At 34.8% G+C, this 20,054-nt stretch overlaps 1 protein-coding gene across 1 annotated transcript in view; it reads right to left on the reverse strand.

The window, feature by feature from the left end:
- Positions 1-20,054, reverse strand: part of LOC125052166 (pleckstrin homology-like domain family B member 2) — an 81,020-nt gene that overhangs the window by 26,471 nt on the left and 34,495 nt on the right. The window contains exons 3-6 of the mRNA XM_047652791.1: positions 7,468-7,550; positions 3,924-4,097; positions 3,284-3,427; positions 1,813-2,933 (exon numbers count right to left, since the gene is read on the reverse strand). Of these exons, the coding sequence (XP_047508747.1) occupies positions 1,813-2,933; positions 3,284-3,427; positions 3,924-4,097; positions 7,468-7,550 (1,522 nt within the window). The remainder of the gene's footprint in view (positions 1-1,812; positions 2,934-3,283; positions 3,428-3,923; positions 4,098-7,467; positions 7,551-20,054) is intronic.

A 20,054-nucleotide genomic window follows, 5' to 3' on the forward strand; every position in this document is an offset into this window, starting at 1 on the left:
AAAGGCACACTAAGTTATGTTTTTCAAATATTTTCACAATAAATCACAAATTTTGGAGATTTTTCTTAACACGACTTCTTTAAAATATACAAAATGGCGCAATGATACTTCAGTCTTATCAAAAACGTATTTTATTATCAGATAAAGCTATTGTTTCCTTCAAGACAATTACCGCAGTTGATTTTAATTAAATCTTATCGTATTTGAGATCGACTTTATTGGGACGTTATGATTTCATACATATATGTCATTTGACTTGCGAACTGGTAGTAAATGTAAATTTAGAATTAGTTTAACTTCTTTTCTGACGTTCATAAGTGTACTTGTTTACCTACATAAAGTTATTTTGAGTTCGAGTTTGATTTAATTATTTCACAGAATTATTTTATTACAATACAATTTAACTGGATTTTTTATTATATCGAAATAAAAAATCCAATCAAAAAAATCCAGAACAATTCCATTACAAGTTTAGCGTAAAAGCCGTTAACGGAAAAGGGAAGCTCTCAATAAGGTATTTTTAATAATATAGTGCCTAATGGTAAAGGGAGCGTTCAAGTATTACGTAATTTTTGGAGATTATTGACACCCCCCCCCCCCCATGTAACTCGCCGTAACTTTTTTCAGTACCCAAGTACAGCACTGTACTCAAGTGTAGTAAAACGTTTCGTGACCACCTAGTGACTCTTTGGTTACTATTATGTGGTGTAAGTCAAAAAAATATTAACAATACCACGCCCCACATCTTAACGTTTTACAAAAGGAAAAAAAAAAATTCGTTACATAATACTTGAACGCTCCCAAAGTAGCTTTTTGGTGAAAGCATTTTCATTATCAACAAAACAAATTTATAATATAAGAGTAAATTGTAGAAGCAGAATTTCTTTGGTTTAGAATTTAGCGAATAAAAAAAAAAGTGTTTTATTTGGGTGATATATAGTTTGTCTAGAAGGAACTGCTTTAAGCCGAAAGATTTTATTTGTCATCTTTCTATCGTGTTTTGTGTTATTGATGTAAATAAAGTTATTATTATATTAAACTGTACAATTGTTTAGGTAAGCTGTAAATACTAACTAGTCCTAAATGATCTTCAAACCTATCTGTAAGAGTTGGAATTTAAGATAAAATATTTGCAGTAAGATAAAATGATGATATCATCCAACAAGACAAACAATGTTTTACGAGAGTTTCATACATCAACATAACAATATTTTTTTACATAAATTTTGTATGCACAGAAATTGTACATTAATTATATTTTAAATAATTTTATAACACGATGTACATTCACCTACTCCAAAATTTCTCACTAAGTGAATATAATACTTTGAGAAATAAAGTATCTTTGAACCGAATATAAGTAAAATTTAACCAAGAATTGAACTATAGATCGACCCCCGCATTGAATTCGGACTACCGTTAGTACTTCAGTAGAGCTTGTCAGATTTCAAAAATATAGAAATTATATATTTTTAAATTCCAAAAAAACCACGACTTTAATTAAGTATTCGGAACAGTGTTTGCCTAGTGGTTTCAGCGTGCGACTATCATCCCTGAGGCCGTAGATTCGAACCCCAGTTGCATCAATGGACTTTCTGTCTTTGTGTGCATTCATGAAGGAATACATCGTGAGGAAACCGGCATACCTTGGACCCAAAAATTCGACGGCGTGTGTCTGAGGCACAGAAGACTAAATGTAGAATGTAAAGTAAAGGATCATGAAACAGATCTCTGAGGCCCAGACCTAAAGAGTTGTAGCTCCACTGTTTTTTTAGTAGTAATATGTAATAATAAAATAAATATTGTATATACCTGTTTTCTCTTAGTCTCCGCTTCAAAGCTCCTCTCATAACCATAATTCGAATAAACTGGTGAATACTGAGGATTTCGATCAAAAGTAGATGAAATATGTAAATCACAGACACGTGCGTATTCATTTCTCCCATCATTTGAAACATCTACGCCTATTTCATTGATTTTATAATCTTCGTTACTTTTGTAAGACTCTTGGGGGCTTTCGTATGCTTCTTGGGGGTTCTTGTAAGCCTCTGGGGGATTTTGGTATGTTTCGTGTGTATTTTTGTAGGGTTCTTGGGGCTTCTTGTATGGTTCTTGGGGATTTCTATATGGTTCTTGTGAGACGTATGTTTCCTGGATTTTTTGGGTATCTTGGAGATTGTTGTATATTTTGGGGCTGTTGTACGGGTCCTGCTTGAATTGGTTGTGAAATGAGTCTTGATAGCTTTTATACTCATTTGTTTGGTAGTTTTGAGAGCTATTGTAATTTTTATATGGGTCTGATTTTTTTTCATTTTTCTCAATATCCTGTCGCCGATCTACATTAATTTTGCCGTAAATATGATTATCGGGTCGACTCTGTTGATCATTGTTGACTTTTTTCACTCTCTCCGTCTTTGTGTCATCGAAATTTCGGACCATGTTATCAATTTTCGCCTTACGTATTGCAACATTCGCGTAGGAGCAATTCTTTGGGTCCAAGCTATTGTTTTCGTTAAGAACAATCATTTTTTGTTCTTGCTTTGTTTGACACATATAATTTGGTATATTCCGACCGCCCAACACGTCTTTTGCGGGTGTGTTGACTGTTAAGGAGTTTGAACTGAAGACTTTTGGCGATATTTCATTTTCGTTGTTCGTGTAGAATTGACTTCGGCCGATCTTATGTTGTTTTGCGTAATATTCGAATTTCGATACTTTAGCCATAATACTGCCCATTTTGGGTCTGCTTTCTTGTTCTGAATCTGACGTGTCGTCTTTGTAGGGCTTTTTGGGGACGGTCGGTGGTTTCCTTCTGGACATTTCTTTGAGGGTCATGTCTAGTTCTTTATCGAGTTGTGTGAGCGAGTTGTCCTTGTAGATTTTATTAAGATTGGTGTTCTGGTAACATTGATTGGGGTCATGGTTAACATATCCTGGAATTAAACAAATGTATTGTGTTTAATAATGCGCAAAATACATTTAAAAAATTGAATGTTGATTAGTAAACCTCCTCCTTTGTTTATTTTGAAGTCGGTTAAAAGGGGAAGTAGAGTGTTCGAATTAGTGATAGTCACAAATGGAACTTAAAAGAAATAAAAGAAGAATTTTTATCTATCCGTATGCATCCTTAAATTTTTAATTGTTAATTCTCCTCTCAGAGACTTAATAAATAAATAATAGACTATATAAAATTAAAATACAATTTAGACCATTTAATCACCAACGGTTTAATGACTTTATGAAATACAATAATAAAGGTAAATAATTTTGAACTCAAAATTACCTGCCGGCAAGCACTGCTCGTTCGGTTGGAACTGTATAGGCGCCATCGACACATGCCCTGAAGGGAGAACAGACTTCATCAGCTTTGCTTCTTCGGGATGATTGAAGCGTAGGTAATTCGACCTGCCTATAGTCAGCATACTGCCTGGAAGTATATGGTACTTGATTAACACAATTCAAAAGAAGATACATAGAATTACCCGAAGACGGTAAATGTAAATGAAAAAATGTAATGTAAAATGCCGCATCTATTCAGTTTTTTTATAGAACAGGGGGCAAACGGGCAGGATTGATGTTGATGTTAAGTGATACCGACACTCTCAATGCCAGAGGGCTCGCGAGTGCGTTGCCGGCCTTTCAAGAATTGGAACGCTCTTTTCTTGAAGGACCCTAAGTCGAATTGGTTCGGAAATACTTCAGTGGGCAGCGTAATAATACTTACTAATACTTTAGTTTGAGAACACTAACAGATATACATTCTCCTAATTATAAATATACGTAAAAATTCGGTTTTTAGCAAATAACAGATGAGCGTACTCATTCTGCAGCCGGATCTTAGACCATATCATGAATATACCATGAAACATGAATAATATTATTAATTTCTATGATTATATCAATTAATTTCAGACTAACGTTACCTTGCGATAGCCGAGTCGGTTTGTCAACAGGCAGCCCATCCAACAGTGTGCTACCGCTAACAGGGTACAGTGTGACCACCCCGTGGGAGTTTTCCACACGACAATGAATGCTGGCAACACCGGTACCCACCACGTATATGTCGCACGTGGGATCAGAGCCAATTGTGACACGACCTGGAAAAATATGGATTCTTTTAAGTCACAAAAATAAGGCTACGCACTGAATGACGCATTCTAACTTTGCTTGTACAAAACTGTCAACCGAGGCAGTTGACAGTTCATAAAACCGTCTAGTTACAATTACACTGTACTTGTTAACAAAAAAAACTTTTTTAGATCTAGGCCTCAGTTTTCTGTATCTGTTTCGTGTTCATTTGTTTTGTCTGTGCCTGACACACGCCATCTACTTTTTGGGTCTAAGGCATGGAATTCCTCACGATGTTTTCCTTCACATTCGAGTGTAAAGGTGATATCAGACGGTTCATTTTTTGTTCATTTTCACCTTTCATTCGGTACATTTCACTCGAAATGAAATGTCTGAACAAAAAATGAAAGACGAGTGCCGAATGAAATCATTAGTGAACCGATCCAACAGTGTTGGATATTGGCATTCGGTATCTTTCATTCCCACTCCGAATGAACGAGAAATGAACGGTCTGAACACTGAGAGAACGTTCATTCGGATTCGGCCATTTTGTTTCAAATCAAATCAAATCAAATCAAAAATCATTTATTCACGTAGGTAACACAATGTACACTTGTGATTCGTCATTAAAGTCGAGTCCTGTAGTCGACGGACATCACGTTGTCGACGAAATTATAACGTTTTTTTCTGCGTGTTATTATATTGTTTACATGCGACAAAATGGTGTTCAAGTGGAACGATCAAAATACATTACTTTTTTTTTAAATAAATTTCTTCTTTAAATCCATGGTCGCACCCACCACCTTCGACGTTTTCTTTGCTTCTTTTTTGTCAACTCTTTGATTAAATGATCACAAATTAAACTAATTCCAAGACGTACGACTTCATTCGATGACATATTTAAAAGAAAGAACAATGAATGTTCATTTCGTCTAAAGGTGATATCAGACGGTTCACTCGAATGATTGTTCACTCGAGTGAATGCTTCATTTTTTTTCATTCTATGTTCACACGGCTTAGACGAAATGATACAGAAATGAACATTCATTGTTCTTTCTTTTAAATATGTCATCGAATGAAGTCGTACGTCTTGGAATTAGTTTAATTTGTGATCATTTAATCAAAGAGTTGACAAAAAAGAAGCAAAGAAAACGTCGACGGTGGTGGGTGCGACCATGGATTGAAAGAAGAAATTTATTTAAAAAAAAAAGTAATGTATATTGATCGTTCCACTTGAACACCATTTTGCCGCATGAAAACAATATAATAACACACAGAAAAAAAAGTTATAACTTCGTCGACAACGTGATGTCCGTCGGCTACAGGACTCGAAACAAAATGGCCGTTCTCTCAGTGTTCAGACCGTTCATTTCTCGTTCATTCGGAGTGGGAATGAAAGATACCGGATGACAATATCCAACACTGTTGGATCGGTTCACTAATGAATTCATTCGGCACTCGTGTTTCATTTTTTGTTCAGACATTTCATTTCGAGTGAAATGTACCGAATGAAAGGTGAAAATGAACAAAAAATGAACCGTCTGATATCACCTTAAGCCGTGTGAACATAGAATGAAAAAAAATGAAGTATTCACTCGAGTGAACCGTCTGATATCACCTTAAAGGTGGTATCAGACGGTTAATTTTTTGTTCATTTTCACCTTTCATTCGGTACATTTCACTCGAAATGAAATGTCTGAACAAAAAATGAAACACGAGTGCCGAATAAATTCATTAGTGAACCGATCCAACAGTGTTGGATATAGGTGATATCAGACGGTTCACTCGGATGATTGATCACTCGAGTGAATGCTTCAGTTTTTTTCATTCTATGTTCACACGGCTTAGACGAAATGATACAGAAATGAACATTCATTGTTCTTTCTTTTAAATATGTCATCGAATGAAGTTGTACGTCTTGGAATTAGTTTAATTTGTGATCATTTAATCAAAGAGTTGACAAAAAAGAAGCAAAGAAAACGTCGATGGTGGTGGGTGCGACCATGGATGGAAAGAAGAAATTTATTTAAAAAAAAAAGTAATTTATTTTGATCGTTCCACTTGAACACCATTTTGCCGCATGAAAACAATATAATAACACACAGAAAAAAAAAGTTATAACTTCGTCGACAACGTGATGTCCGTCGGCTACATGACTCGAAACAAATGGCCGAATCCGAATGAACGTTCTCTCAGTGTTCAGACCGTTCATTTCTCGTTCATTCGGAGTGGGAATGAAAGATACCGGATGCCAATATCCAACACTGTTGGATCGGTTCACTAATGAATTCATTCGGCACTCGTGTTTCATTTTTTGTTCAGACATTTCATTTCGAGTGAAATGTACCGAATGAAAGGTGAAAATGAACAAAAAATGAACCGTCTGATACCACCTATATTGGCATCCGGTATCTTTCATTCCCACTCCGAATGAACTAGAAATGAACGGTCTAAACACTGAGAGAACGTTCATTCGGATCCGGCCATTTTGTTTCGAGTCCTGTAGCCGACGGACATCACGTTGTCGACGAAGTTATAACTTTTTCTGAACTTTCCTTCAAATTTACTTTCATCCATTCGAAGATGATTACAATATGAATCAGGATCTTCAATGGCTAGTTCTCTCAACAATGTATTGGAAGCTCCTAATAAATTCCTTCTTTCAATCCATGGTCGCACCCACCACCGACGACGTTTTCTTTGTTTCTTTTTTGTCAACTATTTGATTAAATGATCACAAATTAAACTAATTCCAAGACGTACAACTTCATTCGATGACATATTTAAAAGAAAGAACAATGAATGTTCATTTCTGTATCATTTCGTCTAAGCCGTGTGAACATAGAATGAAAAAAAATGAAGCATTCACTCGAGTGAACAATCATTCGAGTGAACCGTCTGATATCACCTTTACATGCTCACACAGAAAATCAATTGATATACAGCTGAGGTTCAAACCTACGACCTCAGGGATAAGAGTCACACTCTGAAGCCACTAGACAATGCTCACTTATCGAGCATATATTAATAATGTAATGGAATGGGACAGAACAGTGCAAGCGTATTGTTAAAGACTTATTTGGTTTTAATTTTTTTTGCTGTTACATAGACATAACATTTATTACTAAAAAAACACACACATAGAAAAACACAAATAACAATAATAAAAATAAATAAAAAAGAATGAGTTATAACCTAAAATGAGTTTTTTCTTTAAAACGTAAGTATGTAATGCGTGTGTGCTGTGGCTGTAATTGGCCCTGACTCACCATTATGCTGTTGAGCAGACTGTTCAACAGCGCTGGTCATTCTGCCAGAGACCACAGCAGCTAGTTTGCGCCTCAGTCGCAAAATAAGAAAAATAATGTAATAATAATAATAATTTTATGATGATTATACCTTGCTTTATAGGATGAAGAGTGACCGCAGTGCTGAGCCTTCCAGTTCCCAGACTGACCAAGTGAGGAGTGTTGGTTGCGACCCTGAAATATATAAAATTTTATATTACACTATGGTCATTGTAATAGCTAATTCTATGTGTGTGAGAGGGTTCAATATGTATTAGATTGGTGAAATAAGTACAATAAAACTCAAAACACACAAAGGATACATGTTTTAAATGCGATGAAAAACACTTATACATACTTCTAAGCTAAACTTTTTCCATATCACTTCGAATTCTCATAAATTATTTTGGTATTAAAGAATTATATTCAATGCATTTTAAAATTAGGTAATCTTATAACAGTATCGCTTTAACCTTCCCATGTTTATAAAATAAACGACGCTACACGAAAACACGTAAAGTAGCACACAATGTAAATAAAAAACAAACAATGGTGCTACAACCTTTTATGTCTAGTGCCCAGTTTTAATAGACAAGTGTGCCTTAGATATGCCTTCTGTGCCTGACACATGCCGTTTTTTGTGGATTTAATGCATTGCATTCCTCACGATGATTTCCTTCACCATTGGTGCACAGCCGGGGTTCAAACGACCTCAGGGAAGAGGGTCGCACGCTGAAGCCACTAGGCCAACAATTCTTATGCAATGAAAATGCTTTCCGGCAATATATTGTCGATATTCGTTTATTAAAAAATGCATATAAAAATAAAAAAGTGCGTGCGTACAAAGTACACAATACACATGTCAGAAGTGAAACTTCTTTGTAAATTATTTATCACTAATAAGGTAAAGGTAAAAGCCCCAATAGATGATCATGTACCAGTATTCGAAGTAACGAAATTATATATTTACAATTTCGTCAAAATAATTTATGATATATTAGTATAATAGATACGTTCGCCCTTTCTCACTCTCTCTCATTCGGTCTCAATCGCTCTCTACCTTTTCTTCGACAAAAACGCTGCATATCTTCGTGACGCTAATATTATTATTGCGTTTCATCCGTAAAATGTTTACCCTCACGCGCCTAAAGAAGTTTCACTTCAATAAAGCAATTCTAGAGGTTTTCGGAGTAAATACCTAAGTATATATAAGATATTTACCTAGGTATAAGAGCCACGTATACGCCATTGCAGTAACTATTTATTGTAGACGCACTAAAATAGCTACTTCCCGTGATGCAGTGTCTACAATCAGATCTAGGAACGAGGTCAAAGACCGCTTACTTAATTGTAGTTCGTCTACGCTATTTGCCCATGATTCATATTACAAGTCATGCCCGCGGCTTTTCTCGTTGTTAGAAAGTCGTAGAATAAGTACTTGGGTAAATGAACAGGCAACTTGAAGGGAAATTTAGTTTTTTACGCTCTAAATTAAAATTCAAATAAAGTTGTTTTGCGGCATACATTATTTTTAAGGACCGATAACTTCTTCCCATCTGACATAGGCCATCGCAATACTATTGGTAAAACCACAACAAATCCTTATTTATTACTTTTTTTACTACCCAATGCAAATTTTTGAATAATGTATTTAATGGACATGCGATGTTAACTAATTGCAGATTGTTTATTTAAGCCAGTAATCAAACAATTTTTAAATAAGTGAATAGCACTTACTTTACTTCTTATATTTAATTCGTCAGTACAGTTATTTAAGCTATAGACTAAACTTTACGCTATAAATAACTGAAAGAGGGGAAGAGATTATAGATTTAACGTATCTTCCGTCATGGCTTTACACTCTCTACTCTAAAAAGCAGTGTTGGCCTGAGGCTTAACACAGGTTCTAAGCAAAACATGTTGAGGAAACCGGCATGCCTTAGACCTAAAAGTCGACTTGTGTCAGACACATAAGGCTGAACCACTTGCCTATAAGAAAAACAAATGATCACGAAATGGATACACAAATTCGCGTTGCAAACAGATTGTAGCGTACATTTTTGTGTAGATTCTCACCTGAATTTTGTCCTTTGATAGAAAGGTGACCAAAAAGATAGCATACATATTAAGTTGAATAATAATTATGTTATTGAGTATATCCACTGATATAGCAATTTATGTAAACGTTGACCCTTATCTATATGATATTAGGTCAATTCCCTATTGTGTTGTTAATCTATCAATTGCAAAGGGCCTGCATTCTTCATAGTAATCAAATAATGCAATTTACCGCTACCACTCGGGTTCTATATTATTCGTTATATTTAAGATTTTTTTTTATGGCTCTGGCACGGTTTGTGCATTAGCCAGCGTCAAGTATAAGATTTTTATAATTCGCACTTGTAATTATTTTGCCATCCTCGGCCTAGAACGTATTGCTACGTTCTAAACCTTCACAGTCTCCTTTCTTAGGAAACAAACTCACTGCTTGCTTTATAAATTCGACCGTGCCCTCCATGTACGGTTAAAGCACTCGCCCAGTACCGCACAACCCTCCCAAAGGCCGAGAACAAATTTAAATTAAATTAAAACTTGCCCTCGAACCGGGAATCGAACCCAGTACCCCTCACCTAGCTAAGACCGCTAGGCTATGAGGCCCTTATTTAAGATATTGTAGTCTAAAGCCCCTTCTTATTGAGGATTGAAGGGTTTGAAACGTATACAAAAATAACTCGTCATACTGAGTTGTTTCATATCTTGGTATAAACTATGCTCGAAATAATAAACTTACACGTATTTTAAATCTATATAATAAGGAGTACGCGAGCCTTGACTTATTCCATATTATCTCCTAACGCGTCTTTTCGAAGGAAATCAGCCAATCGAATGGATTTTTGAGATCACATTTAAACCCACACTCACACAGTAACACACCCCCACACATTACACATTTCCACAAGCACCTCAACCAATATATTATGATAAGTAGGTAAATCAGTTAGTACATGTACTTCGTATAAATGGTGTAATCCGTTTGGCTATATTCTATTATTACCATTTAAATAATGTAACCTTTAAAAAAAGCTATCGATCCATACACTGCCAAATAAATAAGTTACTTTTCACGTTTGATTCATGTCTATAACAAACATTTATGTCAACTGGATACATGTATCCAGACCAAACACTACTACAAAAGATTCAGAGTGCCTGGAGTGATTCGTATCTCAAATAGACATTTACGTTCTAGTAAGTAAACCCAATTCCATGGTTAAAAAACATTATAAAAGCATAAACTAAAGACATTGTTTTTTTTACATTCGTGCCGATCTAAAAAGAACTTGTGATGATTATAAATGTTTCGGTTTTTATTTAATAAATGCTAATTAAGAAACACGAAATTCCACTATACGTTTGTATGTAATATCAGAACTATATCGGGAGCGACGCGACACTTTCCGGTGCGCAGACGCATGATTTATAGCTTTTACTTCACCTGTGGCTAAATATATCTAAGCAATTGTATTTGTGAACACTGTTATACCTTTTACTAATTTAGCCAAACTATAGAACAGCGTTTTCTTGTATTAGTTTATTATAAGCATTTTTTTTCATTGGACAGCAATTTTAACTAGGTATTTTATTCAGTAGTATTTAAGAAAAATAATAATCGGAATTATACAAATCGAACGCACGATCACAGTGTTGAGAATCGTTTAACCACTAGGCCAACACTGCTAACCAAAGAATGTAATAACACTGCTATTAATATTGAATCAAAATATATTATCTTAATAGTCAAGTAAAAATGTGCAAAATAAGCGAAGGGATATTTATCGGAGTTCGCGAAACCTGAACTGCAAAAATAGATTCGCTGGAAGCCAGCGTAAGGAAGGGACGAGGAACACGTTCTATAGATAGCGATAATATACAATTGCAGGGTATATCTGTTCGACAAGGTATTTAAAACCATTGAATGGAGTGAGTGTTGGCCTAGTGGCTTCAGCGTGCGACTCTCATCCCTGAGGTTGAGGCTGTGCACCAATGGACTTTCTTTCTATGTGCGCATTTAACATTCACTCGAACGGTGAAGGAAAACATCGTGAGGAAACCGACATGTCTTAGATCCAAAAAGTCAACGGCGTGTTTTAGGCACAGGAGTGTGATCACCTACTTGCCTATTAGGTTAAAAAATGATCATGAAACAAATTCTGAAAACCTCAAGTTTTTACGTGTTAATTCTATCTTAAATCTATTCTTAAATTACACATTTTGATAAAATAGTCTCAGACGATTAAACTCCAAGATACTTATAGGATTAGTAAACGAAGTCTCCTAATCTCTCACTAATCCGTAACGGTTTTGTGTCACGTGACGTCGTATAAAAATCTTTATTTTATTATGTATCTTTTGATAAATAATTCTATATTTCACATAATGCTCTTTAAAGCCATGTTTTTTACCGATTATTCAATTACGCTTTATTTTTTTAAATGTCAAAACTATTGTTACTACTGGCCGTTTTCATCGGGTTGAATGCATGAATCTACAAACGTCATAGGGTAAGCCAAAACCAATAGACTCCGCTGAACTACTGAAGAAAGCATATCTGCATAAAACAATGAACCGTGGACCGGCCCAGATGTCGCTGGAAAGACACCCTGGAGAGGGCCTTGCGCGGGCTCCAAGTGGTCAATTGGAAAGCAGAATCAAAATCGTTGAAGGTGGTGTTCTCTTGTCTCGTCGACGGCCAAGTATCACTTTAGGTCTTGCGCCGCCGGAATTACTAAGTATACAAAATTTTATCATTGCTATCATAGTGCCAGCTATTTAATGTTATTTCATAAGTTGGCTACGTCTCAAATGTCTTGTTACAAAACTAGCAAAATAAATAGGTTATAAGATAGTATAGAAAGTAAAATGTAAGCAAGCTGTATGACAAGGGTTTAATATTGAAACCGGATCCGAGAAATCAGCTTAACGTAAAGTCACGCGATTTGAATTCCTCAAGGGACTTTGTATTTTGGTATTGTAATTGCTTTCTTAACTTCGTAGTAAGCATTTGTTGTCATTTGTTTACTAATAAATATCAAGGACTTAATGAATATGTTTTTACGTATTTTAAACATCTCAAAAACATTTAATTTAACAACGTGGTTTATAGCGAAATTAATACTTAAAAAAATGCAAATAACCAGGATATATGCGTACATAATACAGTCAAAACCGTTTACGACGACATCGTTTAGAACATCACACCGGTTATATTGACCAAAATCAAAGGTCCCGGTTGAATTTTATTGTATGCGGTATTTAATAACAACGTCATCGGCTGTTACGACTATCGGTTTTTACGACCAAATATAAGTAGTCTCTTCGATGTCGTTATAACAGATTTTGACTGTATATAATAATGTAATCAAAATAGATTATCTTTCCAATTATTAAACTCAAAAGTATCATTATCTTAATTAATTATAACCTTTTATAAAATTTTGAACCTTAATACATACATATAAAGTTCTAATTACATTTAAGTAATAAAGACAAACAAACTTCGACCACGTGCATTTAACAATGAATTATTTTTCTATTATGCAACAGAATTACAAAATTTTTAATCATTAGGAACGTTACGAGTGAGAATTATTTCGACATCTAGAACGTATGATATTTTCTAAAAACGCGTTAGTTTAAGCAAGTTAACTACAGATTATAAGTAGCTTAAAGTACTTGTGCGAAGTCAGTGTATTCGATTCTTGTGAATTCTTACTGTGCAGTGGATGTAGTGATGCCTCCTACGGAATGTTCCCGCTAGAATCAACTTCAAATACACCTAAATAACGATTAAAAACCCCTCAACTGGTTGTATACTCGGTTTCAGAGCTATTTTCAAATATGCATCAAAAATCATTCATGTAGTACAAAATAGTATACAATTTCGACCTTGGTGCATTGATATTTCAGTTATGGTGGTATGGTTGGTATACATATAAATTGTGTAAAATCGTCCGTATTTAAGAAAAAAATCTTGTATTATACCCTAAAAATCCTCCTAAATGAATGTGAGGTACATTCATTTTATTCTAAAATACTCCAAGACATCTTGATTCCTTCATAAATTTGGAGTGAAAAGTTGGCAACACTTCGTGCGTGATCTATGGCTTATCACCGCCAATGAAAATAATGCAACAAATGCAGAAATCAAGAATGTCTCTTGGAAGATGGGAGTTGGAGAAAGGTTTGTAACGCTACATATAATTCATAGTTAAGCTTGGAAAACATCCCGTTTCAATATTCCGATTAACTCAAACATGCATCGTGAAATACCAATTACAAGTAATATTTTTAAACCACACATTAACGAATTAGGGTTAACGAAAACGTTTGGAGCGTGAACTTTGATCCTTTTTGATCTTTGCCAGATGTTAAAGAACTGTATGAGTTACAGCATATAGTTGTAATAATTATGCAGTTAAAATAACTGGCTGTTAATTTTGTATATATAAAACACTGCATAGATATTTTAAATAGATACAATAGTGCCTTATGAGTTTTCAGTCTATGACAAATTCATCATAGTTAATACAATTTTAAAGAAGATATATTTTCAAACGATATGTGTTCGGGCCATTTCCAAAATCATACGCTCTCAGAGGGCTCAAGTTTACAAAATTTAATGTTACTATTCTATTACGTTAACAATTAGCTTTAGACGTAAGAAAACATAAATTTTATTATTTATGAAGAAGCCTAAAATAAAAATATAAATCTTAATAAGAAAAATGAACTACCTACCCTAATATAAATATCTTCAAATCTGAAACCGCGTCATTCTTAAGATATATGAAACCTTTTCAAGCCATATAAAAATAGGCATGCAAATGTTTGAAAATGTTCATAAAGTCATATAATAACAACATTAAAATAATGTCATAATAATAAGTTAAGTTATTTATAATTGTTGTCAAGCTGATGGTCTAAAATCTAAATACTCCTCTCGCTATAAAGGCAAAAAATGTAATCACCTTCCCCATGTAAGCAATTCATGGCAATGATCTAGTTGTTGTGAGGAGAATTTTAGCACTTCGGTAGCTATTGAGTCAAAACTTTGCTTTGGTACTATTAAGATTATTTATAACTTTGAATATTTCATCACATGAACATGGAGGTAGAAATAGGGATGCGTTTAAAGAGTGAACGTTTCGATTACACCAAGTACTAAAATCATTAATATGTCAAATGGAAGAGACTGTTCATGACACAGGGAATCCTAGTGTGGGGGCTAGGTTCCTTTGTTTTATTAAAAACGTCAATATGGGAAAAAAAAGAGTGTGTGTACTTATGTACACGCGTTAGAAGTTATACTTATTTGGAACAACATAGTTGGAATGAACAGAGGCAATAATTAAAAATTATACATACCGACAATTAACCTCAAATCTATAAATGCACTCAAAACAGTTTATTCAAATCAAATTTATCAAATCATCACTAATATTCAATATATCAATGTACCAATAAATAATAAATTATTATTAGTAAATACTATCACCATCGTATATGAAATTGATTTTATAAAAACACCAAAATAATATTTATTTATTCACACTGTTTAATTGTACTGTTACGAAACAAGTGTTCTAAATATAAAAATACTAGAATATACAACTTGAACATAGTTATTATCGATTTTCATGCCACCTAGAACTAACTTTACGATGTAGAATTTAGGTGACTCTCAACATTTTTCTGCATCGTGCCAAAAGAAGTATAACTTCTAAAAAATTATCTAATTAGTTCTAGTCGCCAAGAGTCTTATGATGACCAGCACCATCAGTCTTAACAATGCATCTTACGCAATCCTATTATCGTCGAAGACAAACCGCATATAATATTGAATAACAAACAATTCTCATTCGCCCGCTGTTACACATAATCGCTGAAGCTAAACGTTACAACTAGAGTTACCTAGCTCCAGTTACCTTAGTATGGTGACCATAATTTCTAGGCCTACAAAAACTTCTTCCCAACGTAATTTTCTTGTATTTTTTCGAATAATATTTAATATGTACAGTGTTACTCATAAAAATAAAAAGTTTGTGAAATTCAGTTGCCATACGCACGAAAATCAGTGCTATGCATAATAATTCTAACGATAGTAGCGACACCTATTATAACAAAAACAAAATATCCTAACTAATATGGTAAATGATTCCATGAACGCGCTACTAAAAATATATAGTATGTAATTCATAGACATATATACACTACCTGTGCTCTGCTGTAAACTACATGTTCTATAGCCTGAATCTTTTCTCGGTAGATATACTTTTAAACGCAAAAATATTTTTTTATTTGTTAGACATATTCTGTAGCCTATCTTCAAATCGCTAATCCATTGCATACTCCCTAAACATTAATTTAGAATTAATCAAAACAACAGATACATATCCACCAGCGCGATCCTGTACTAACAAAACTAAAGCAAGGACAAAAAATTTAACAACCACTTACCGCTTAAACAACGTTAACGAATAAATTCCCCATACGAAATGTATGGGATAAAATCAGAAAAACTGTACTATGTGCGTATCATATTAGGGAGCGTTCAAGTATTACGTAACGAATTTTGGGAGGGGGGGGGGGTCCTTTTGTAAAACGTTTCGATGCGGGGCCCCGCCCCGTTGAATTACGCGTTATTGTTAATATTATTTTCTACTTACACCACATAATAGTAACTAAAGAGTCACTAGGTGGTCACGAAACGTTTTACTAGACTTGGATACAGTACTGTACTTGGGTACTGAAAAACGTTACGGCAAGTTCATGGGGGGGGGGGTCAATAATCTCCAAAAATTGCGTTACGTAATATTTGAACGGTCCCTTACGACCCCGCGTCAAATAATAACAAATAAACGTGATACCCGCGTTTCTGCAACCTTCGCCCTGGCTTCTACAATAAAAGCGCACAATTCTACCAATCAATATCAATCGTTACGTTACGTATGAGCGATACAAGGTATAAATAATATAACTAATTAAATTCCAGAAAATACTTACTATCTGCTTAAAAGCCGCCAATAAGATTCGCATTTTTGCAGTTCGTTATTACCGTCACAATAAGGTCAAAGAATAATCTAGGTCAATCCAGTGAAAATAACAAAGATGGTTACCCTATAGAGACCTAGGATTCCTAGGCATCTAGTTTCACTGGTCGTAACGAGATCAGTCAATTGAGATTGTGTGATAATCTGTGGTATTGACGTTTATATTAGCTACTGTTCTGTGGTTTTGTTTGAAAATTTAGAAGAAAATGCCGTCTATCCCGGTCTGTTCTGTTTCTTGATCGTTGTCTTTAATAGGCCTGTTCTATGCAAGTAGCTGGTGCCTGACACATGGTCAGTTTTGGGTCTAAGGCATGCCGATTACCTCACTATGAATTATGATTTCTTCACCGTACGATCGAGTGTTAATACTCATTGTACACACTGAAATAAATGTTTTTTGCACAGCCGGAACCTCAGGAATTAGTCGCACGCTCAAGCTTCTAGACCACTGCCTTACACAGGAAATATAACGATCTAATTACTTTTTAAGTCATTCGGCAAACGAACACTTTGCTAAAAGTGTTAGCCGTCACATATGGATACCTGCAACAGGGTAACAAGTGCGTTGCCAGCCTTTGAGGATGGGGTTCCAATAGTTCCAAGCTATTTTTGGAAATAGCAGTTCCACGATAGGCTCTGCCGCATGTTCCATGGTAACTAATCAGAGTAAAAATCTCCCTCGAGACGGCATGACCGATTTTTGTTTTGTGTATATTCGCGATCACGTGGCCGTTCACCAAACAGATGGACCGATTAAGTGAAAGACTCATCGTCCTCAAAACTCTACACTGTCATAAGGGACGCGCTGGACCAAAACCGGTGGAAACAGATAGTCCGCTCCAGACGCTTTCTTGCTGACCACGACGCTCAAACATGAGCTGCCGATTAAAGAGAGAGATATTCGGTAAACTATTTGTTATACCACTAAGGGCTAATTTCACCAAACTCAGATAAGTTTTATTCCAAGGAATTAACCCTGGAATAGCAAATTTTACATTTCACCAACTACTTAACCTGAGAATAAAACGTTATTCCAAGGATAAGATTTATACGCCCAATTTTGAACGAATACGGAGATATTCCTTGGTTAAAAATGGCCGCCATGTCATGTCACAACTTTTTCATTTATATTTGTTTTATTAACTACAATTTTATTAAAGTTAAGTCTGTAATATAACATAACAATATACTTAAATCTAATGAGATAACCTATTTTAGGTTGGTTTTCTATTTATTCTTCGATGTTTCATTTGTGCAAAAAGATTTCGTGTTTTGATATTCTCCCGTTTTAATATTTCATTTTTAATTTTTATTTCAACTTCAAATATTTTTTTTCCTTCCTCTCTCTCCTCAGCAGCAAAATTCATTTGCATTTGTACAGCTTTTATTTTAATTTTATGTAACTCTTCTAAAGTTGATGAAACCGGTAAAGTAGGTCTGCGTCTGCTGCTCCAATTTTTCTTTTGAGTGTGAGGGGTATTTCCAGCATCCTCTATAGATATTAAAGCACAGTCATCAATATCCATATCCAAGGCAAGAGTCAATATCATGAACGATATTGTTTCTGTTATTTATTTTCTTCTTTCAAATCAAAACCAAAATAAACACTCAGGCAAAACAAAGCTTCTATGACCTGACCGCAGATTACAAAGTAGGTTCCATGACAGCTTCAAACTGACGTATAATCCAACTAAAGTAAAAAGTTCCATTTAACCTTCATGTTCTTTAAAGAAATTGCACATTTAATTTGTTTTCATTATACACTCATTCGTTCGTTCACTCAATATACACTTCCACAGATAAGCAAAACGGCTATTCCAAAGAATAGCTAATCTGAGACTAGTTTATCGGATGTTTTACATGGTGAAATGTAAAGTGAGTTATCTGGGATTAAATTCAAGCGAATATGTTTATCCTTGGTATAGCTATTCTCGGATAACTACGACATTGGTGAAATCAGCCCTAAGTGATAGCTTGCTCCACTGCATTTTTTATTTTTAGTCAATTTACGCCCTTAATTTTTGGCGGTAGAAGGGCCACCAACCACATTTTTGAAACGATATTAGTACAGTAATAAACGTTGGCAATCTCGTTAGCCGGAGATGGTAAAAAATCTTCAATAATTTCGACTCATTCCGGCACTTTTACATTTTAACGGTCAAAACAGGTCTCGACAGTAAAATCAGTTGTATACTTATCAGTTCGTTGGTATCTGACTCAGGGTGATCATTTCGCGAAATATAATCTTATCGTCAAATAAACATCCGACTCGACCTTGTAATAAACTAAGGAAGTTCAAAATCTTACGTATTCAATATAATGATAATCGCAAAATATGTTGCTAAAAACGGCTGGAGCAATTCGAGTATATTTTTATTTATTCTTTGAACTCTGAGGAAGGTTTATTATAAATATTAAACTTAAGTAAGGATGGGTAAAAAAATCGTATAAAGGAAAAACGTTTGCGGGACCAAGTTCAATATATGCAAACAACTTCCACATTATGCAGTTTCTATGCGTTTTTAATTTTTTCGTTATTTTAAATATTTTTAACCGACTTAAAAAAAACCGAAGGAATTTTGTGTATGTTCAAGCATAGCTCTAGATATTAATTCTATTATGATTAATTTATAGTTTATAGCATTTAATTCTCTTGATAGTAAAAGACTAATAAATAAATAAGAAATATTTTTATTTAATACTTTTAGTGTTTTTTATTTCTTTATAGTTGCTTGATATCTTGCGGTAAACTTCAACATTTCTTTTTATGTAATAGAAGGCAAACTGGCAGGAGGCTCACCTGATGTTAAGTGATATAGCCGCCCCTGGATGCTCACATTCCCAGAAGGCTCGCAAGTGCCGTTGCCGTTCTTTTAAGAATTGGTACGCTCTTTTCTTGAAGCTAAGTCGAATTGGTTCGGAAATACTTCAGTGGGCAGCTGGTTTCACATAGTGGTGGTGCGCGGAAAAAACTCTGATAGGGATCACTATTTAGAGATATAACTACCTACCTAACTACTACCAGTGCAGCGTTTAACTTACATTAACTTTGATTTTTGCAGCAATTTCCCACAAGTTCATAGAATAGAAAGCTCCGCTGACCGACTGTGTCATTGCTTCAAAACAAACAATCGTGACTCAAGCGATTACGCACTTTCACTGGAACGCGTTATCCGAAGAGATTGAATTCGTGGCCCACATTTCAAAATCTGGAACTGGGATCGATCTAAAACATTTGTACAGCTTGCCAGCCAGTGGACTGTAAAATGTATGGTTAAATGTCAGGAGAATCTATAATCTATATAGTACTAGCAGAGCGGCCAAGCGTTGCTGAGGCTAATGTTTTTGATAAATGATTTATTTTCTGTAAGTAGGTTTGTACAAACACTTTTACACATCAAGCATATTTTTTTTTAACTAGATGACATCGACGTTTCTTATCTGACTACCCTGAGAAGAAACGCCGAAACAAACTCAGAGGTCACGATATATTACATAGTAGTAAACTATTCAAGAGGAGAACACCAGTCATAGGGACCACCATGCTTTTTTGATGGTTATATATTGTAGCTTATGTGAAACGTTGGTA

The sequence above is a fragment of the Pieris napi genome, chromosome 9 (genome assembly GCF_905475465.1).
Source record: "Pieris napi chromosome 9, ilPieNapi1.2, whole genome shotgun sequence".
NCBI lineage: Eukaryota > Metazoa > Arthropoda > Insecta > Lepidoptera > Pieridae > Pieris > Pieris napi.